General features: G+C 53.9%; 1 protein-coding gene across 1 annotated transcript; it reads right to left on the bottom strand.

Annotated features, from left to right (window-relative positions):
- Positions 1–764: 764 nt before the first annotated feature.
- Positions 765–12,688, bottom strand: BPIFB6 (BPI fold containing family B member 6). The gene is made up of 15 exons (XM_081832198.1): positions 12,589–12,688; positions 11,199–11,298; positions 10,025–10,129; positions 9,424–9,573; positions 9,202–9,265; positions 8,707–8,767; positions 7,825–7,916; positions 6,857–7,033; positions 5,722–5,775; positions 5,176–5,349; positions 4,333–4,400; positions 2,854–2,899; positions 1,984–2,047; positions 1,471–1,547; positions 765–851 (listed from the first exon to the last, which is right to left on the bottom strand). The coding sequence occupies exons 1-15, from the start codon at positions 12,686–12,688 to the stop codon at positions 819–821; spliced, it is 1,365 nt and encodes a 454-aa protein (XP_081688324.1). The 3' UTR covers positions 765–818.
- Between the last annotated feature and the right edge of the window lie 5,480 nt (positions 12,689–18,168).

Raw genomic sequence — 18,168 nt, 5'->3', positions numbered from 1 at the left:
GTGAAGTGACCTGCCCAGGGCATACAGCAGCAAGGAGGCAAAGCCAGGATTTGAACCCAGGCAGACTGGCCCAAGAGCCCAAACTCCAATCCCAATCCTGTCCCCTCCCTGACTTGCCAGGTAGACTTGGACCAGTTGTTCTACTCGGAGCCTCAGTCTCCTCATCTGTGAAATGGGTACAGTTCTCACGTCCCTCACGTGTTGCGAGGATTGCAGGGGCTGACACAGGAGAGCTCCTGGAAGCACACTGAGCTTCTGCAGGCTCCCTGTGGATAGGGCCATCCTCAACACAAGATCTGGGGCAAGCAGCTGAGATGGGCTGAGAGGAGCTCTTCCACTTGCTCAGCTGTGTGACCTGGTGAGGGGAGTTGGCCCTGTGCCTCAACTTCCTCATCTGTAAAGTGGGAATGGCCATGTTTGCGTGGGTTATTGGGTGGATGAAATGAGATAGTACAAGTAAAGCCTGAAGCGTGGCATTCAGCAGGCACTCCATATATGCCCATGCCTGCCCCCCAAGGCTGTGACCAGCGTCCCTCAGACCCCACGCTGGTCTTATACTCTAAAACCCACTGAAGGGCAAGAAAAGGCAGACGTCAATTTACTACAAACAAAGACATCGAACCAGCAGCTGTTCGTGAGGATCTTTCTCCTGTTTATTGTCAAGGCCCGGCCCAGGCCTGCCCGGCTCACTCCTCGTCAAAGGAGGTGGCCAGTCGTGGTAGGGGGGCCTGGCCCACCGGCTCCAGTTGGGGGCTCCTCCAGAGGGGGCGCAGGTGGGTGGTGGCGTGCGGGCAGCCAGAAGGCCAATCCTGCCCTGGTCATTTCAACTTCAAGTCCAGCACCAGGGCATTCTGGAAGGAAGCAAAGGGCCAGGTAGGGGATGAGGGACCATCGTACAGGATGGTTCAGGCCAGTGGCCAGGAAATGGAAGCCAGGGTGGTGTGTAGGAGCAGAGGATAAACTAGACCTGCCTGTGGCCCTTCGCGTCTCTAAGTGTCCGTTTTCTCAGTGGTCAAGTGGGAACAGCGTCCCTACCTCCCAGAGTGGAGAGATCAAATGAGAAAAAAGTGCATTTAATGCTCTCAGCACAATACTTGGCATGTAATGTAAAGCTAATATTTATTACGCACTAACCGTATGCCTTTAGGTGAATTATCTCAATAGCTCTCTGAGGTGGATACACTCATATTATCATCCCTATTTTAAGCCACAGAGAAAGGTAAAGTAAGTTGCCCGAGATGCCAAAGAAGGAAAGTTAGCAGGATTCAAGTTTCCTCCTGGGGAGCCCCTGGCCAAGGGAGGCCCAAGTTCTGAGGGGCAGGGTCTTGCTCAAGAGAGCGGCAGGATTGTACTGATGGCCGCTGCCCTCCTCAAGCCTCCTCCCTCCAGGCTGAGAGAGGCAGGCTTTTGCTCATCACTCATTGGCCAAAAGTATTGACTGACATGACTTTCCTTAGCTCCTTTCCTCACCTCTACTATGCCCAGCTCTGCCAGGTTGTAATCCATGTCCAGAAAGTCTGGAAGTGGGAGCCCGACTTGGAGCGCATCTGAGAAACACAGTAAGAGTCATTTTAGCTGACTGCCCTGCAGTTGTTTGATTCCTCCTTACAGCCCCTCCTTGGCCGCCTGGAGCACAGCAGTGGGAAATAGCACAGCGACTGGCTCATGACGTCTGCCAGCCAGCACGGGCATAGAGAACAGAAGCCTGATCACCATGTGTTCACATCCCAGGTCTGGATCAAGGTCTGACTCATGGTGTGGGCTCAAGAGCCAAGGGTCCCAAACTGTGCAAGGGGCCTTTGTCCCCAGGCAGGTGACATTAAGACTACATTAGCTTCAAAGACCTGGCAATAGCTATCCACTCCGTCTTAGCCTCCCTTATCTGGGACCGGTGAAGGGGCTCTGAGACCACCCAGGTGGCATCCCCTCCTGCTTATAGTCCGTCTTGACACCAGCAAAATCAAAGCCCCCTGGAGCCCTCACCATTGATGACTGGGAGGTACGCTTCTTGGAGATAATCAGTGATGAAGCCAGTCAACTTCTTCTCCTGGGGTTAAGAGAGAAGGAGAGAATACCCACATCCCATCATTCAATTCAACTCAATTCAACAGATTTTGGCAGCCCTCACTTCAACTGGGTCTGGGGACCACAAGAATGAATATTAGAGACATCAAATTGTCCACCTAGCAGCAAAACTGGGCAGGACCCTGTCTGACTGTAGGCTGATGCCTTATACCTCCACTTAGTTCCTGTTGAGTGACGTGTGGGCCTTGGGTCATGGGGCAGGCACGGAGGAATTCAGGACACAGGTGACCTGTGGACCCCATTTTGCTCCTACAGGAAGCTCAGTGGTTTTGATCAGTCTTTCATTCACTACCTCTCTGTACCTCAGTTTCCCCATCTGTGAAAGTAAAATATGATAGCACATATGCACAGGGATTCAGTGAGTTTGGGTAAAGCACAGAGCACAGCGTAAGTGCTCAGGAAGTGCTACTATTGTTATTATTATTATTGGTGCCCACTGGTCAGGTTCTGTCCTAGGCCTTAAAGCTACAGAGACTAATAAAAAAGACAGCTGCGTCAACCAAGCCAGCCCAGGCTGCTGCTACGCATGACAGTGTTATTAAAATCAATCCAGGGAGATGTCCAGATTCTATCCAGAAAAGGAGGTGGACTCAGAGACGCTAAGTGACTTTCCCAAGGTCACACAGCAAGTCAGCTGCCCCAAGCCCCACAGTTAAGATGCTCTCTTCCCTCTGCCTCCATTTCAGGGGCCATCCCTGCAGTGTCAAGGGAGAATAGGCACAGTCTTGCCCTCAAACCAGACCAGAAAGAAGCACTGAAGACACTTACGTTGAAAGCACCAATCGATGAGGACTCCCGTGACAGGCTCAGTAATCTGCATGGGGTCGGGGTGGGGGGGACAAGGTGTGGGCAGGGCAGTCAGAGCCACTGTCCCTGGCCATGGATAAAGGGGATGTCAAACACCTACAAACCCTCCCTGATGCGGAAGTCCCTATACAGCCTTCAGACCAGGTGCTCTTAAGTCCCTGCTTGGATGCTACCTATGATGGGGCACTCCTCATCTTTCATTACAGCCCATTTTGTTTCCTACAGCTCAAACCACTCCCTCTTCTCATTGGTTCTGACTCTTCCCTCTGGGACCCCCAGCCACGTCTATGCTCCTGCCCAAGGCCAGGCATGCAGAGGTTTGCTGCCCAACGAGTCAGCCCCAAATCCTTGCAGGACACAGGATTAGGACCCTTCACGTGACCCCCTCCCCTGCACAGCCTCCAGTAAGCATTAATACATGATGGCACCAAAACAGCCCATGTGATGGTCATCTGGTGGCTTTATCTTCTCAAGTTCTATTCTCTATTCAGTAGCAGACCTCCCATTTTCCACTCTCATTCCAAGGCATACAGAGTCCCAGGGTGAGCACCTGACCCAGACATGGCCAGTCAGAACGTTCTATCTCTGGCATCAGGGACCAGTGTCAAATTGGTCATGTGATCCATGCTAAACCAATGAGAAGTGGCCTTGGTAATTGATAACTGTTGGACAAGAGGGGTTGGGGTCACCTTGCCACCACCTAGGGACAGGCTGCCTGAGAATTTAACCAACAAAGTGGACAGCGAAGACCAAGGGAGGAGGGAGATCCTGAGGATTTTGTGCACCTAAGATCCAGCCATGCTTGAAATTAAGATCTACCCCTAGAGTTTTCAATTATGTGAGCCCAGAGATTCCCTTTTGGGCTTAAGCCAGTTAAGTTGGAATTGTCTCTGGCACTGAAAGAATCCTGGCCTAATACAAGTCAGATCAGAGACTAAGACAAACATAAAAGGTAATGAGGAAAAGTATGATATTGAAGTAGGATAATGAGTATAATGTATGGAGCCAGTGCCTCGCATAGACGGAGCTCTATAAATGCTAGCTGTTATTAGTAGAAGGACAGGCTTCCAGGAGAAGGTGGCATTTGAGGCGGGTGCTGGGTGGCAGGTGGCATTTGGATGACATGGACAAAAGCTTATTAATGGAAAAGGGGACATGGTCCCATGATCAGACTCACTGTGCAAGAGCCTAGTGGAAGAGCAGGAGCGGTGGTGGGAGAATTTGAGAAGGGCCTTGAATGCCAGGCTAAGATTTGAGAAAAGATCATGCAGATAATGGGGAGCTATTGAGGATTCTAGAAAAGGGATAGTGACCAGAACAGCCTGGCAGTGTGGGCCATGCTGGATGGATCAGAGGGAGACCCTGAAGCAGAAAACCAAGTGCTGTTGGTAATGCCCATGTCGGGGAACAGGGACACCAGCATGGGCATCAGACTCCTACCTGTCCAGAGAGGTGACCATTTGCAGACGATTCTCATGAACTGAGTACTGGATTTTCAGGTTGAAGTGCTGGCAGGTGGCAGATGGGGACAAAAGCAGGGAAAAGACAGTGGGTTCCCCATAAGGGCTTGTAAAGCCAGGGGCTCCACCACCTTCCCAGCACCATTGCCATAGCAAAGCAGGGGTCTTCCTCTCTGCCCATTCCACCTTCGGGAACTGAATCTAGTAGTCTCCCCATGCCCCCAGCCCAGGTTCCTCAGCATCTCTGTACCTGCCCCAGGACCGGACTCTCAAAAATGTCTGGCACATTTGTAGGTCCTTGCACACACCACGTTATTGCTCCAGCCTTTGCACATCCTGTTATCTCTACCTGGAATGCCCTCTATCACCAGCATCAACCCTTTCTCTGGCCAGTCCTGCTCAACCTTCAAAACATAGCTCAGGCATCACCTCCTCTGGGAAGTCCTCTGTGATTTCCTCACCTAGATTTGAGATCTTTCTAGGCTCCCATATTCTCCTGGGTGAGCCCTTCTCAGCCTTTGTATATGCTAATGACTGTTGGAGGAAGGAAAGGAGGTAGAGAAGGAGGGAAGAAGAAAGGTAGGGAGGGAGGAGAGAGAAAGGAAGGAGTCAACTATTGACCCTCAGTTTGTTGATCTTTCTAGCCGTTCAAAGGTTCAGTGGCAGAGCCAAGGATCAGACATCAGGTGACAGCTCCCAGGACCACATAATTGGGACTAATTAAGGATTTTTCAATCCATTACTTGGCTATCAACTAAAATCCTACACTCCAGCCTTGAATATCCATAAGGTGGGGCTTAAATAGGAAACAGATTCTACTCACACTTTCCAGGAGAAAGAGGGATACAGGAGCCTTGCCCCGCCGCTGAGCAGCAAACATCTCCAGGGTGCCATGGAGATGCAGCAGGCTATTGCCTGTCTTCATGGTGACCTTGGGGGGCTTGTTTATCCTGATCTGGGTCACCAAGGGCTTCGGCTTGGGATAGGCCTTAGCTACCTACAGAAACCAGGACATTCCCCTCAGGGCCCACCCTCAGATGGGTGGCTTCAGCTGAAACCAGGAGTCCATCATGAAATAGGTCCCTTGGACACAGGAAACATGACATGCAAGGGCAGGGATGTGTCTATCAGGAAATAAAAGAAACAAAACAAGCAGTCTGCTCTTTCTTATTGGACATAGGAAGTACAACTCACAAAAGCTGAGCTGTTTCTATGCTGGACCCAAAGAGTACTTTATGGAGAAGTTGGGATATTCCACATCAGACAAGGAAAATGTGACCTTGAAAAGCTGCCTCCCAAATCCCTTGTCCCTTCAACTGGAGAACAGGGCAGGGGAGAGATGGAGATCATGGGCAGTTAGGGCACTCACTTTAGGGATGAAGCCAGCCAGTGTCTTCGTGGTTTGTGAGGGCAGCTGACCAATCTACAAAATAAAAGCAAGGTTAGGATTACTGAAGCCTTCCCCTGCCCTTCCTAACAGACACCTCCTCTGACTCTATAAGGTAAGCCCTCTGAGGTTCCCTCCAACATAATATTACCACTGTGATTAAGTAGATAAGGAGCTCCTGGGTAGCCCAGACTGTGGCTTACATGACCCAATGTCCACGGCTCTTAGCATAAGGTCAGACGCTGAGAAAATATTGGATGAAAAAGTGGCAGGCAGATGGGAGAATGGATGGATGTGATGGGTGAGAGGAAGGTGGGTGGATGGATTTGTGGGTGGATAGATGACTGGGGAAATGGATCAACAAATGAGTGCTGAATGGATGCATGGATGGATGGATGAGCACTTATGTAAGAGAATGAATAACAGATGGGCAGGTGGATGGGGTGGGTGGAGGGATGAAAGGAATGATGGAAGGGAGGATGGCTGGGTAAGAAGATATGGAATGGTCTGATAAATGAATGGGAAAGTGGATAAATAATGGATTGATAGGTGGGAGGATGGATGAGAAGGTACATGGATGGATGGTGGGTGCATGGATAGGAGGATGAATGGATGGATCCGTGGTGATGGATGGAAGGATGGATGAATGGACAGATGAGTAGGAGGATGGATAATGGAGAGTTGAGTGGGTAGATGGGTGTTTGGGTGGTGAAGGATGGATGTATATACTCACTTATTCAATAGTACCAGACCCTGTTCTAGGTGTGGATAATATGAAGGGTGGATGGATGGTAGCTGGAAGGATAGGGTCTAGGGCATGAATACATGATAGCGAGATGGATAGACAAGAGGCTGATGACTGGATAAAAAAGGGTGGATGGATGGCCAGTGCATGAGATTTGTAGGTTGATGGATAAATACCTGATTGCATGGACAGTTGGATGGATGGATGAGTAGATGGTGGTTACATGGACAGAGAGATGGTGAGTGCTGGGGCAAACTGATGATAGAAACCCAAATCAGTCCCAGCATCTCCAGTCTTGGTGCTGTCCACAGCCCCAGGATAATTCTCAGAACAGACACACCAAGCAGGGACTGTCATTACAGGGCAGCTCACCTTCATATCATGGACATTCACATTGAAGGACTTCTGCAGAAGGGCCAGCTCTGCGGTGAGGAAGGCGGCCGAGAGCAGCAGCTGTGAGGAGCCTTCAGCATAGCCCTCAGGGAACTCGAAGGCCTCCCCAGCATCAGCAAGCTGGATGGTGTTGCCCTCTTGCTGCTGCACCGTAGGCTTGGGACAGCGGGGAGAGAGATGCTCAGCCTTGGCCGTGAGCTCAGCCATGGCTGGAGACAAGACTCTGTCCTCCAAACTAAGTGGCGTTCAAAACCAGCCCCCAACTCAGCAAGTCACTCGATGGTAGAGCCAAGAGCAGGCTATCCTCCCAGTGTATAGATGGGTAAACTGAGGCCCGTGAGGATAAGGGAATCAGTCACTGAGCCATGGGTGGTTGCTCATGGGATTGCTTAAGTAACCCCAGTTAATCTGACTGAGAGTTGGAGCAGCTCAGCGTTCTGTTTATTCTCAGAAGGAGGTAAGTGGCAAACAATGCAGGGCCTGAAAGATCCACACTGGAGGAAGACTTCCCAGGGAGATGGTGTTGTGGGATTTTTCTTCCCATTCCTGGAAGAGGCATCTCACCTGTCACCTGGAGTTCTGAAGACCTGGCTGAGGACCCAACTCCACCACAAGCTCACAGTGAGACCCTAGCCAAGTCCTGCCTCCCCCCAGGCCCCAGTGTTCCCATCGGTACAACTGGGTGAGCCACTCATTGGGAGAAGCAGACAACCTTGGCGAAGGTGTGAGTGTGGGGTCAGCGGTCCTGGAAGTCAGCTTAGGACTCAGGGTTCATATTGAGAGCAGAAAGAGAAAGAAAGCTTCAGTGTCAGGTAACACTCTCATGGTGGGCTTGGTCTGCCAGGGCCTGAGGGACCCTCCCACCCTCCGCACTCCAGTCCAGCCACCTCCCTGGCAGAAGCAGGCTCGTGAGAACCCCAGTCCCCTGGTGGCCCCCTGGCACTTACACCGAAGTCCACTTGGATGTAGCTGGCCGTGGTGGTCGGTATGGACGTCAGGACATATTTGACTGTGCCCATCTGACCCACGGGCATGGGGGCTGTGCAAGAGGGGGTTCTATTCAGAGAGCCGCCAACTGGGGGCAGGTCATAGATGCTGGCCCCAGCCACCTGCTACCTGCGCTGGCCGGGGTGCCAGGAAACCTGGGCCTCTGTGTGACCCAAGGCAAGTTGCTTAGCCTCTCTGGGCCTCAGTAATTTCATCTGTAGAATGGAGGCAGCAGTGGCTGGCCTGGAAATCCCACTCCCTCACATCACTCTACAGGCACAGAGCTCGAGAGTTTCCTGAGAGGTGTTGTGGCTCAGTTCCCACAATAGACTGGCACGATCAGGATTCTTGGCTCTGTTTTACAGATGCACAGACTGAGGCTCAGAGGAGTAAAGTGAACCAGGCCACGCTGCTGAGCACATGAGCCAGTTTTCTTCATTCCCAGACATTGGGTTTTCCTCTCACCCCACTAGGGAACCCTATGAACCCCGAGATCACAGAGGCAGTAGATCCCCTTGACAAAGGGAAGAGTCAGGTGTCATCACTATAGGATTACTATTCAGGGTGCAAGGTTTCTAGACGAGCCCACCAAGGCTGCTGTCCTTGGAGTCTGGGGGTCACGTATAGAACATTGGATGGAGGACTAAGACAAAAACCCCAGAGTCCCTCAGAGCCTCAGGTTTCCCATCTGGACAGTCGGGGGCTGGACAGACACCGCAACCTTAGACCTCCTCAGTCCCAAGGCTGGGCTTGGAGCAGGTGCTTGAATGGGGAGTGGAGGCTTCCAAACCCAGCCACCCTGATGTCCTATGTGGGAGCGAGGCATGGCAGGGGCCACTCACCATTCAGATTGGCCCACTTCCTGTTCACATACACCAGGACCGCGTCGATGGCTGGACACATCTGGAAGCAGAGAAGGTGCTGGGCTGAGGGGCCGCTGCATGGAGGGTCTCACTCCTCACAGCTGAATGGTACTCCATGGGGAGACCCAAAAGCCCTGGAGGGACAGGGACCGGAGAGGAAACCGAGGCCACAAGTCACACAGAAAGTCAGTGGCAGAACCTGGACTAGAATCCAGAGCTGCTGACCACAGCCTGCAAAATCAGCAGGGACTCGTTCCCCAGCAAATGGTAATCATTCCTCCTTCTGTGCTCATGGCAGACATCACTAGATGATCAAGGCACTTTCTCCTCCTGAGCCAGCCACAGCCTCGGAGTCCTCCTCAGCTGTGGGGTCAGCCTGTCAGGGTCACACCCGAGAGAAAACGCTCTTGCCAGCCCTGGTCTGAGCACTGCCACGGATGCAGATGCGGGTGGAGGTTTGCTCTGGGCACTCACCAGGCTCGGAAGAACTTTGTGCAGGGTGCTGTCCAGGAACTTGTTGACAACCTTAGGCAGCATGCTGGACACAGAGGATGGCGACGGGGCACAGATGGCAGGCAGGTAGGCACAGGACATACAGGGACACAACAAAGGAAATGCAAGGGCTCAGGGTGTGGGATGCTGGGCAGGGGTGGCAATGTGGACCCCACCCACCTCCCCAGCCATAGAGCCCCTCACTTGCTGGGCAGGTTGGTCTTCACGCTGACCAGGATGATCTCACAGCCCTCGCTCTTAAACATGGGGAGGCCCGTTTCCTCATCCTGCAGAAGCCGGTTGGTGGCTGTGATGTTCAGAGCCACGATGATCTCCATGTTCCCACCCATGAAGCTGGAGGGGCGGGTAAGCAGGCATCATGGGCATCTTGGCCCCTGTGGCCACTATCCCTGGCTCCTCTGTGCTCTCAGTCTCGGCAGCTCGGGGAGGAGGAAAGGGTGAGACACCGCCCCCACAGGACAGAAAAGAGGATGGGACCTGCCCAAGGTCCCAAAACCAGTCTTTCCTGTTCCCTCTTGCTTTGGGGAACTCCTACACATCCTTTAAAACCCTTCTCAGCATCATTATCTCCCCAGAGCCTCTTCTGATTGCCCTCACACTGTTGGGCTTCCTCTGTCCTAGGCTAATCACTCAGTCCGTGATCGTCTGTGCTCAGGTCTGGTTCCCACCAAATGTAGGAACCAAATATGCACCCAGGTGGTTCACAGTAGGTACTCAATAAATGACAAGTAAGAGTAAGACAAGGTCATCCTGCTCCCTCCCTCCCCTCCTCTGCCATACTCACCTCTTGCCAGTGATGGTCATGCCGGTGGACACACATTGGAAAATGCCCACCCCAGGGATGAAGTTCAATGTGATGACAGGCAGCTGCACATCCTTCACTTTCAGACTGGGAGGGGACAGACATCCACAGCAATGAGAACCGGACAGTTGAGACCCAGGCGCCCTTAATCCATTCCTCCACCACCTTGCTGGGAACTCTTGGGTAAATCCCCCATCCCACGCCACAGGGATAAGCCTGTCTCGTGGGGCCATTGTGAAATGCAAAGGCTGAACACAAATCAGTTTGTACACAGAAGTACTTGTCATGTGTGAGTGGGGACACTTGGCTGTGTGATCTTGGGCTGCACCCTTCCCCTCTGGGGGCTTCAGTTTCCCCACTGGCAGAATGGGGAGGTTTGCTTAGATCAGGGTTTGTTAACGGTGCCACTGTTGACATTTTGGGCAGAATAATCTTTGTTGGGGGGGGGGGCGGTCCTGTGTCTCGTAGGATGTTTAGCAGCATCCCTGGTCTCTACCCACCAGAGGCACAAGATGCATCTCGGTCCACGCACTCCAGCAAGCTGTGATAACCAAAAATGTTTCCAGACATTGCCAAGTGTCCCTTGGAGGCAAAATCACCCACGGTTGAGAACCACCGGTCGAGATCCAGGATAACAGAGATGTGGCATATCGAACAACCCCCCACCCATTGCTGACCTGAGCTCTCGGCAGGTATTGCTAATTGACCACAGTCTATTTCCCGCTCAGTGCAGAGTGCTCAGAGCCCACCCTCCCCAGCACATCCTTCCAGGCAGCCCCCACCAATCAAGCCCATAGGGCACTTGCAATGGAACCAATTTGCCTCGTCGTTAGATGGTGGCTGATACCTTTCTGCCTCTGGCATTTGAGAACTTTTCGCGTGCATTCAGTGAGCCCCTGCTGCATGCCGGGAGTTGGAGTTTGACTTCTCAACCTCACTTCCTCCACCCAGTGACCCTGCTCATGAGATTCAGCAATTGTCTCCAGTGGATGAGTGAGGTCCAGGCAGGAGCAGTGACCTACCCGAGGTCATACAGCAAAGCCAGGAAGAGACCCCAGGCCCTGCCCCAGCTCTCCCTCGTGCCCTCTCAGGTCCTGGTCACAGCATTCCCCACCACCCTCTGCCCTGCCACCCCTGAGGCCCCTCCCCTGCTCACTTGGTGATGCCCTTGATGGGTTTCACCCCCGGCCGATTCTTGCCCGCCTCAGCTGCCATCTCTTCCAGGATGTGGCTCTCATCCATGGCGTTCTGCACCTCTGGAAGGGGGGTGGTGGTGTCCAGAGAGATACTTAGCTGGGCTCCCCACTACTTTCCTGCCCAGGGCCACCTCTCAGGCAGCCCAGGCACAGGCCACTCACAAGTGGCACCACCCTGTGCCCATAGTCCCTGCGCCCCACCCTGGGCTGGGTGAGCCAGGGACCCAGAGAGGAGTCACGTCTGGCCCCTGCCCTCCTCCAGCCTCATGGGGGAGACAGTCACCAGCACTGACAGTAACAAGTGACAAGAGCCATAATACGCAGACAGCTGGAGGAACCACAGGAGGGGTTTGGGCCAGGAAGAGAAGAGCTAGGGAAGGCTTCCAGGAGGAGGCGGCATATCAGTTGGTCCTTGAAGGAGGGATAGGAACTTTCACCAGGAAGCAAAGATGTAAAGAAGGCTAGTCCACGAAAAATGCAAAAGTGGAGAAGCAGGGAAGAAGGCTACATGGAGAGTCAAGAGTGAGAAATTCAGCAGGGCTGGAGGGTGGGGAGGGACATGACAGGGATGGAGCAGTTTGCAGGGGGCAAATCATGGGGGTCCGAACCCCAAGCTAGAGTGCTGACTTTATCCTGCGGCCCAGCCACTCTCAAAGCTGCATGACTAGGGAGCTCTGAGAGCTTGTTGAAGATGCAGATGCCGCTGGTTCCCCGGGGCCTGGAGGCCCCCACCCCTGAATGGCACCGTGCCAGAAACACCTGCACAACGGTCAAAGGCCGATTCCCAGAGAGGGGACAAATACCGAGCCCGAGGAACTGTCATCAGCCCTTTGCACCAGCACGTGACTTCATTTCCCCTAAAGTCGTGGAGCTAGGAGGTGGCAAATAACTTTTACCAAAGGCCCTCCAGGAGATTGTAATCTCACATTTCATGGTAAGGACTGGTCGCCCTATTTCACATTTCTTTACATTTTACATTGACGGATGAGCGGACTGTAACACAGAGCAGTAAGCCCTTGCCCGAGGTCACACAGCAAATTGTTAGCAGAGCTGGAATTTGGCTCCGGTCTGTCTTCCTCACAACCCGCTTATGGCCCCCAGGCCTGCTATCAGGGCCAGGAGAGGCTCCGGGAAAGCAGGGTTTCCAGCTCTGCCTCCAACTTGTGGAGGGACCTTGGACAAGTCACCCCACTTTCTCTGGGCCTCAGGTTCCTCCTCTGTAAAACGGAGGAATAATATCATTGCTGCTAACTTTATTTTGAGGATCATGGGATGCTCAAAGCCATGCAAACAGGAGCGGTCACCACCTACCACCTGCCCCCAGCCCCGTGCCCGAGCCCGCCAGCTCACCGCGGTTCATGATGTCCATGCCCAGCCGCAGCAATGCCCCGGGGTCAGCTCGGGTGTAGGTCAGCAGGCCGCAGAGTGCCAGAAACAGGATCCGCGGCATGGCTCCACCTGTGCCACGGGGCCAGAATTGGGCGCAGCCCCCCTAGGCCCTGGGTCCTCTGGGGACCTCCCATGCTCCAGAAGAGAACAGGCACCCTGGATGGTCTTGGGGGACCGGGAGCCTTTGAACTCCAGCCAGTTCAGCAAACCTCATTACTGACTTCCAGAGGGGTCGAAGAGTGTCCAGATTAAACACAGGACTTTGGGGGCACCCCAGGAAGGTCACTTCCCTTTTCTAAGCCTCAGTTTCCCCATCTGTGAGCATGATGGGTTCTGACCAGCCGGCATTATGGGGTTGGTGGGAGGTTCAGCTGCTGTTTTTCATAAGTTCAAGGGCAGCTCAGTGCCAGGCAATGCTGGGGCCGCAGAGGGGACTGGGAATGGGGGAGCCCTCTGCTCCCCCCACCCTGACACTAGAGCCAATGGCATCCCGCACCTCCTCCAGCTCAGTCTCACTTCCAGAAATCTCAACTCCCAGCTCCTTAAGGCCCCTTGAGATATTATCACACCAGAAGGGAAACTGAGGCACACCAAGGTCTCATAGACAGTGAGTAGAGAACTGAATAAGGACCTCCCCGGGCCCTTCAAGGTTTCCAGAAAAGCCTCACCCCAACTGGACCCCCAGAAATCCCTCCTTCTTACTTGCTGAGAGCTGAAATTCTCCCGAGCAGAGGCCAAGGGTTTATTTCAGGTTTGAGCTGCGGCTGAAAAGAATTAGGGAGGGACCACGGGGCCTGGCCTGTGTCACCCAGAGAGGGGGAGTTCCAGCTGGACTCCTGCTAACAGCAGGCTCGGCCACTGGGGGCTCCACGGACCCACAAACAGAGATGGGTGCCTACCGGGGCCGCCTCCCCAGCCAGAGCCCATACTTTCATTCATTCATTCGCCTCACATTTACTGAGTGCCTACTATGTGCCAGGCAGACCAGGCCACAAGGTACACATGGCAGAGATGGTCCTGCTCCTCCTGAATCTTAAAGAGAAGCAATAGAATGGGATAGAGTGTGTGCATGCGTGTGTGTGTGTGTGTGTGCGCGCGCGCACGCCTGCATGCACACACGGGCCTGCATGCTCACCCGGGGCATGAGGGCCGGGGTGGTCAGAGAAGGACCCTCTGAGAAGGAGATATTTAGGCTGAGATCTGAAGGATGAGAAGCAGCTAGCTTTTAAAAAGCCAGGAAGACCATTCAGGCCTACAATCAATATTTGCTAAATGAAAGTGTGAGCTCTTTCTCTGTCATTCAATTTTTAAAGATCTATTTGGGCTTAAACATAATCAGTTTTAGTGTTTTCTCGACCTCTGTAAACACACACACTCATGTGCCATGGGCATGTGTGGGATACATGCATGCCCAATGCCAAGCCTCTTTGAAAATCCCCAGAGGTACTGTGAAGTTCAGTGTCCCAGGGTGACAGAGCTGGGAGGGGCTTGGTGAAGGTCACCTCCGGCTCCAGCCCTATCTCCCAGCCCCAAGACAGCACCACCTCAGTCTCCCCATGCCCAGGCCAGAGCTATTGCCAGGTATTAGGGCTACTCTGGTAGGGGATGCCTGGGTGGTTCAGTCGGTTAAGCATTTAAGCATCTGCCTTCAGCTTGGGTCATGATCCCAGGGTCCTGGGATTGAGTTTCACATCGAGTCCCTCATCGGACTCTCTGCTCAGTGGGGTGTCTGCTTCTCCCTCTCCCTCTGTCCCTCTCTTCCACTTGTGCTCTCTCTCGTGCATGCTTTCTCCCTCTCAAATAAATAAAGAAAATCTTTAAAAAAAAAAAAAAAGGCTACTCAGGGGATAAACAGCTTGGAGTAACAGGGTCGTGTGAGTGTTTCTGGGACAGTCAATGCCAGGTTTTGTTTCTGGCTTTGCTTGTCCTTTGCCTAGGCTGTTCCTCCTTCTTAGAATGCCCCCCCCATCCACAGCCTGCTCATCCCTCAAGTCCTAATTTCAGCCTTTGCCTCCTCTACCAGGAAGCCTCCCTCAATCCCCAACTACCCCCCAGTCTCAAAGATCACAGCTTGGGGGTCCCTGGGCGGCTCAGTCGGTTAAGCGGCTGCCTTCAGCTCAGGTCATGATCCCAAGGTCCTGGGATCGAGCCCCGCATCAGGCTCCCTGCTCAGCGGGAAGCCTGCTTCTCCCTCTCCCACTCCCCCTACTTGTGTGCCTTCTCTCGCTGTCTCTCTCTGTCAAATAAATAAATAAAATCTTTTAAAAAAAAAAAAAAAGATCACAGCTTGAACTTGACTGTATTCTTAATCCATCCCACCCAAGATGAGTGTCTCCTGCTGTCTCCACCCCATCCTTTGCTCACACGTTTTCCTCCACCTGAAGTCCCTTCCTCCCTCTCTCTGCCTGGCAAATGCCTAGATGCCGACTCCCTGTCCCGGTTGCCCCAGCTTAGCTCTGAGCTCCTGCGAAGCAGGACCTCCATGGTCTTCCCTCAGCCTCAGTTGGAGCTCAAGGAAACCCCTCAGATCTTCTGTCTCCATCTTGCCTAAGTCCTGCAGCATCTGAAGATTTCAGTGGTTTCCTATCAGGTGGGGGCCACCAGGCGGGGATCAGGACATAGATCCAAGCCCTGACCCTGCCACTCACTTGCTGTGTGATCTCAGGCAAGTCCCTTCTCCTCTCTGGCCTCAGTGTTCTCATCTGTAAAATGACAGCGCTAGGGCACCTGGGTGGCTCAGTTGGTTAAGCGACTGCCTTCGGCTCAGGTCATGATCCTGGAGTCCCTGGATCGAGTCCCGCATCGGGCTCCCTGCTCGGCAGGGAGTCTGCTTTGCCCTCTGACCCTATCCCCTCTCGTGTGTTCCCTCTCATTCTCTCTCTCTCAAAATAAATAAATAAAATTAAAAAAAAAAAATGACAGGGCTGGAGAAGACACTACCTGGGGAGAGTTCCACGCATGGGGCCTGTCCTTACCTTGCTGAGCCCAGGGATGTCCTGCAGATGACTGACCTCTGCCTCCTAACCCTGGGACGAGAAAGTCCTTATATTCAGGAACCTGATGAGCTGTTTGGGTAATTAAGGGTTTAATAAGGCCCAGATAATTATCTAGCGGCCCAAAGAGCAGAGCCCCGACGCTCACGTGATGCTTCAGTCTGTTCCAATGTCAATAACACAGAGGAGGAGAGTGGCTGGGGAGCCTGGGTGCTGCACGAGGGTGGGCGCTGGGGCGGGGAGGATGCGGTCGCCTTAGCCGGCCTCAGGGCTCACACTGCCCCCTCCCCTGCACACAGCACCTCCCACCAGGTTGGACACATAGTTGGCACTCTCATCTGTTTCTTCTACATCCATTGAGAACCTACTGTGTGCCGGGCCTGCGCAGGGCACTGGGGTGCTGCATTGAACAAGGCTGTTAGGGTTCCTCCTGGAGCCTACGGGGGGAGATGGACGTGCCACAAATCAACAGTCACAGAGCCAGGTCATTCCTGGCGAGGTAAGAGTAGTGGAAGCCGCTGAACCAGAGGGACAGGATAGGAAGGGAAGCAAGGGGTTGACGTTAGAGCCGAAGATTCCTGGAGCAGAGAGTGTTGGAGCCGATGCCCGAGGCATGAGGTGTTTCAGGCCGGTGCCGGCAAGTGCAAAGGCCTGGCAGACATCGCTGGATCACCTGAGATGCACACAGGGCACCAGGGGCTAACAGCCCCATGGGGGATCCTCAGAAGGACCCTCCTGGAGGAAATGCCAGGAGCTGGTAAATAGCAGGTGAGCTTCTCTCAAGGTCCGAATCTGGGACAATGAGGGCAGGGTGATCCCAGGGCCACACTCAAGCCGGCCACGGAGCTGGGGCTGGAACTCGGGCTTGGGTGTCCAGCCTCTCATGTGCTTTCCACGATGCCTTAGGAGGCCTGGCTGGGGTGATGGCAAGTCCCGAGGGGCTGCTGGAGGACTGAGGTTTTCCTCATCTGCCCCACAGGGAGCTCAGAGCTCTGGAAGATGGGGGAAGCCACTGTGCCCGATGCACACTGGGGCCCCTGAGGCCAGAGGGGGCAAGGGCCTGCCTGAGGTCAGCGGGAATGAAGCCAGGTGGGGACAGGAGGAGAGAAGGTCCTAGGTCGGCCCAGCCAGTCTCTATCCTGATCTGAGCCCTGAGCTGGAGGAGCCAGTCCGCAGATAGCATCGTTTTATCGCTGCTGATCCGCCCCTGACAGACAGAGGGACAGACAAACCTCACCTCCTCCTCCCGAGTGCAAATCTCCCCCAGTGTGCCTCAAGTCAGCCGGCTCTCCCTGCCTCCCCCCCAGGGCCGTCCTGGGTACTGTGGGGAGAGCAGGGAGGCAGGAAGGACATGGTGGGGAGGCTGGAGAAACCCCCTGGCCTAGGTTCAGAGCTCGGGGGCCCCGGGCTGGCCACTGCCCTCGCAAGCTATGTGACCTTGAAATGCTGTTTCATCCTCTCTGTCATGAGGGAGGAGAATAACAATAGGCTTTCTGAGAGGCAAAAGGACATTCACGCCAACCCCTATTGCCCTAAGCTCAAAGTCAGTTGGTCGTAACCAAGCTCTAATGGCCAGAGGGGAGGCAAGCTCCCTAAAAATAAAATTACTGTAAGGAAACAGTCTTTCCTGGGGCCTTGGGTCACCACACGGCTTCAGGGTCCCCGGGGGAGGCCTGGTCCAGCACGCCTGCGGCTGGACCTGCTGTCGGCACTCTGACCCAGCTAGCATTCTGCTGGCGGTAGTAGGGACACGAGGGCACATTTCCTGTGCCTGTGACCGGAGCCCGGCCTCGGGCTAAGTGTTTGACCTGCACTAGAGCATTTAAACCTTAGGACTACCCTATGAGATGAACACTTTGACAATTGTCTCCATTTTACAGGTAGAGAAACTGAGGCTCAAGGTCAAGTCACTGGGTCAAGGTCATACAACAAGTGATGGCACAACCAGGAGCTGCGTCTGGATCTAAGGGACTCCAGATCCCAAGCCAAGACTTGCCAAAGCGCACCACCCAAGAGGGCTCCTGCCTGACAGCCTGACCTCCCTTCCCCGCACCCCAGCATTGCCTGTCTGGTCCTTACAACACCCACCCCACCAGCGCTGCAAATTCAGCCATCCTCCGGGACCCGCTGTTGCTGCTTCCCCCAGGGAGCCCTCCTAACCCCTTTCCTCCCCCTACCTCTCTGACACCGAAGACAGGGCCAGTCCTGAAGCTCAATGCCATCTTTCGCCTTCCCTGCAGACGCTGTGGGGACCCAACAAAGGGGACTCCCACACCTACCCATGGGAATGGGTCTCCACATGGCTTCCTGGGGCTGGGGACTGGGGCAAGCCTGGGCCAGCATTTACACGTGTGAGCAGCTCACTAAGCACACATTTATGTGCACTTGCCGTGTGCTGAGCTCCGTGAGGGAAACCACAGATACCAACAACCGTGGTCTGAAAGTGAAGGACATCAGAGTCACCTCGGCCGAAGGGTGTGGGCGTGGCCAGGGAGCCTGCTTTGGAGCTGGTTGACAGGGGCAAACCGATTCAGGTTAAGGTTTCCTG

The sequence above is a fragment of the Leptonychotes weddellii genome, chromosome 10 (assembly GCF_054177405.1).
Source record: "Leptonychotes weddellii isolate Sample4059 chromosome 10, ASM5417740v2, whole genome shotgun sequence".
In the NCBI taxonomy this organism is placed as follows: Eukaryota; Metazoa; Chordata; class Mammalia; order Carnivora; family Phocidae; genus Leptonychotes; species Leptonychotes weddellii.
The sequence above is the reverse complement of the archived record's forward strand: the minus strand, read 5'-3'. Positions and strand labels throughout refer to the sequence as shown.

Coding starts and splice junctions, on each gene's coding strand:
- BPIFB6 (XM_081832198.1), bottom strand. CDS start 12,688: ATGCCGCGGATCCTGTTTCTGGCACTCTGCGGCCTGCTGACCTACACC. Junction 10,130..11,198: donor CCCATCAAGGGCATCACCAA/GTGAGCAGGGGA, acceptor GTCCCCTCCCAG/TCTGAAAGTGAAGGATGTGC. Junction 7,034..7,824: donor ACATCCAAGTGGACTTCGGT/GTAAGTGCCAGG, acceptor CGCTGTCCCAAG/CCTACGGTGCAGCAGCAAGA.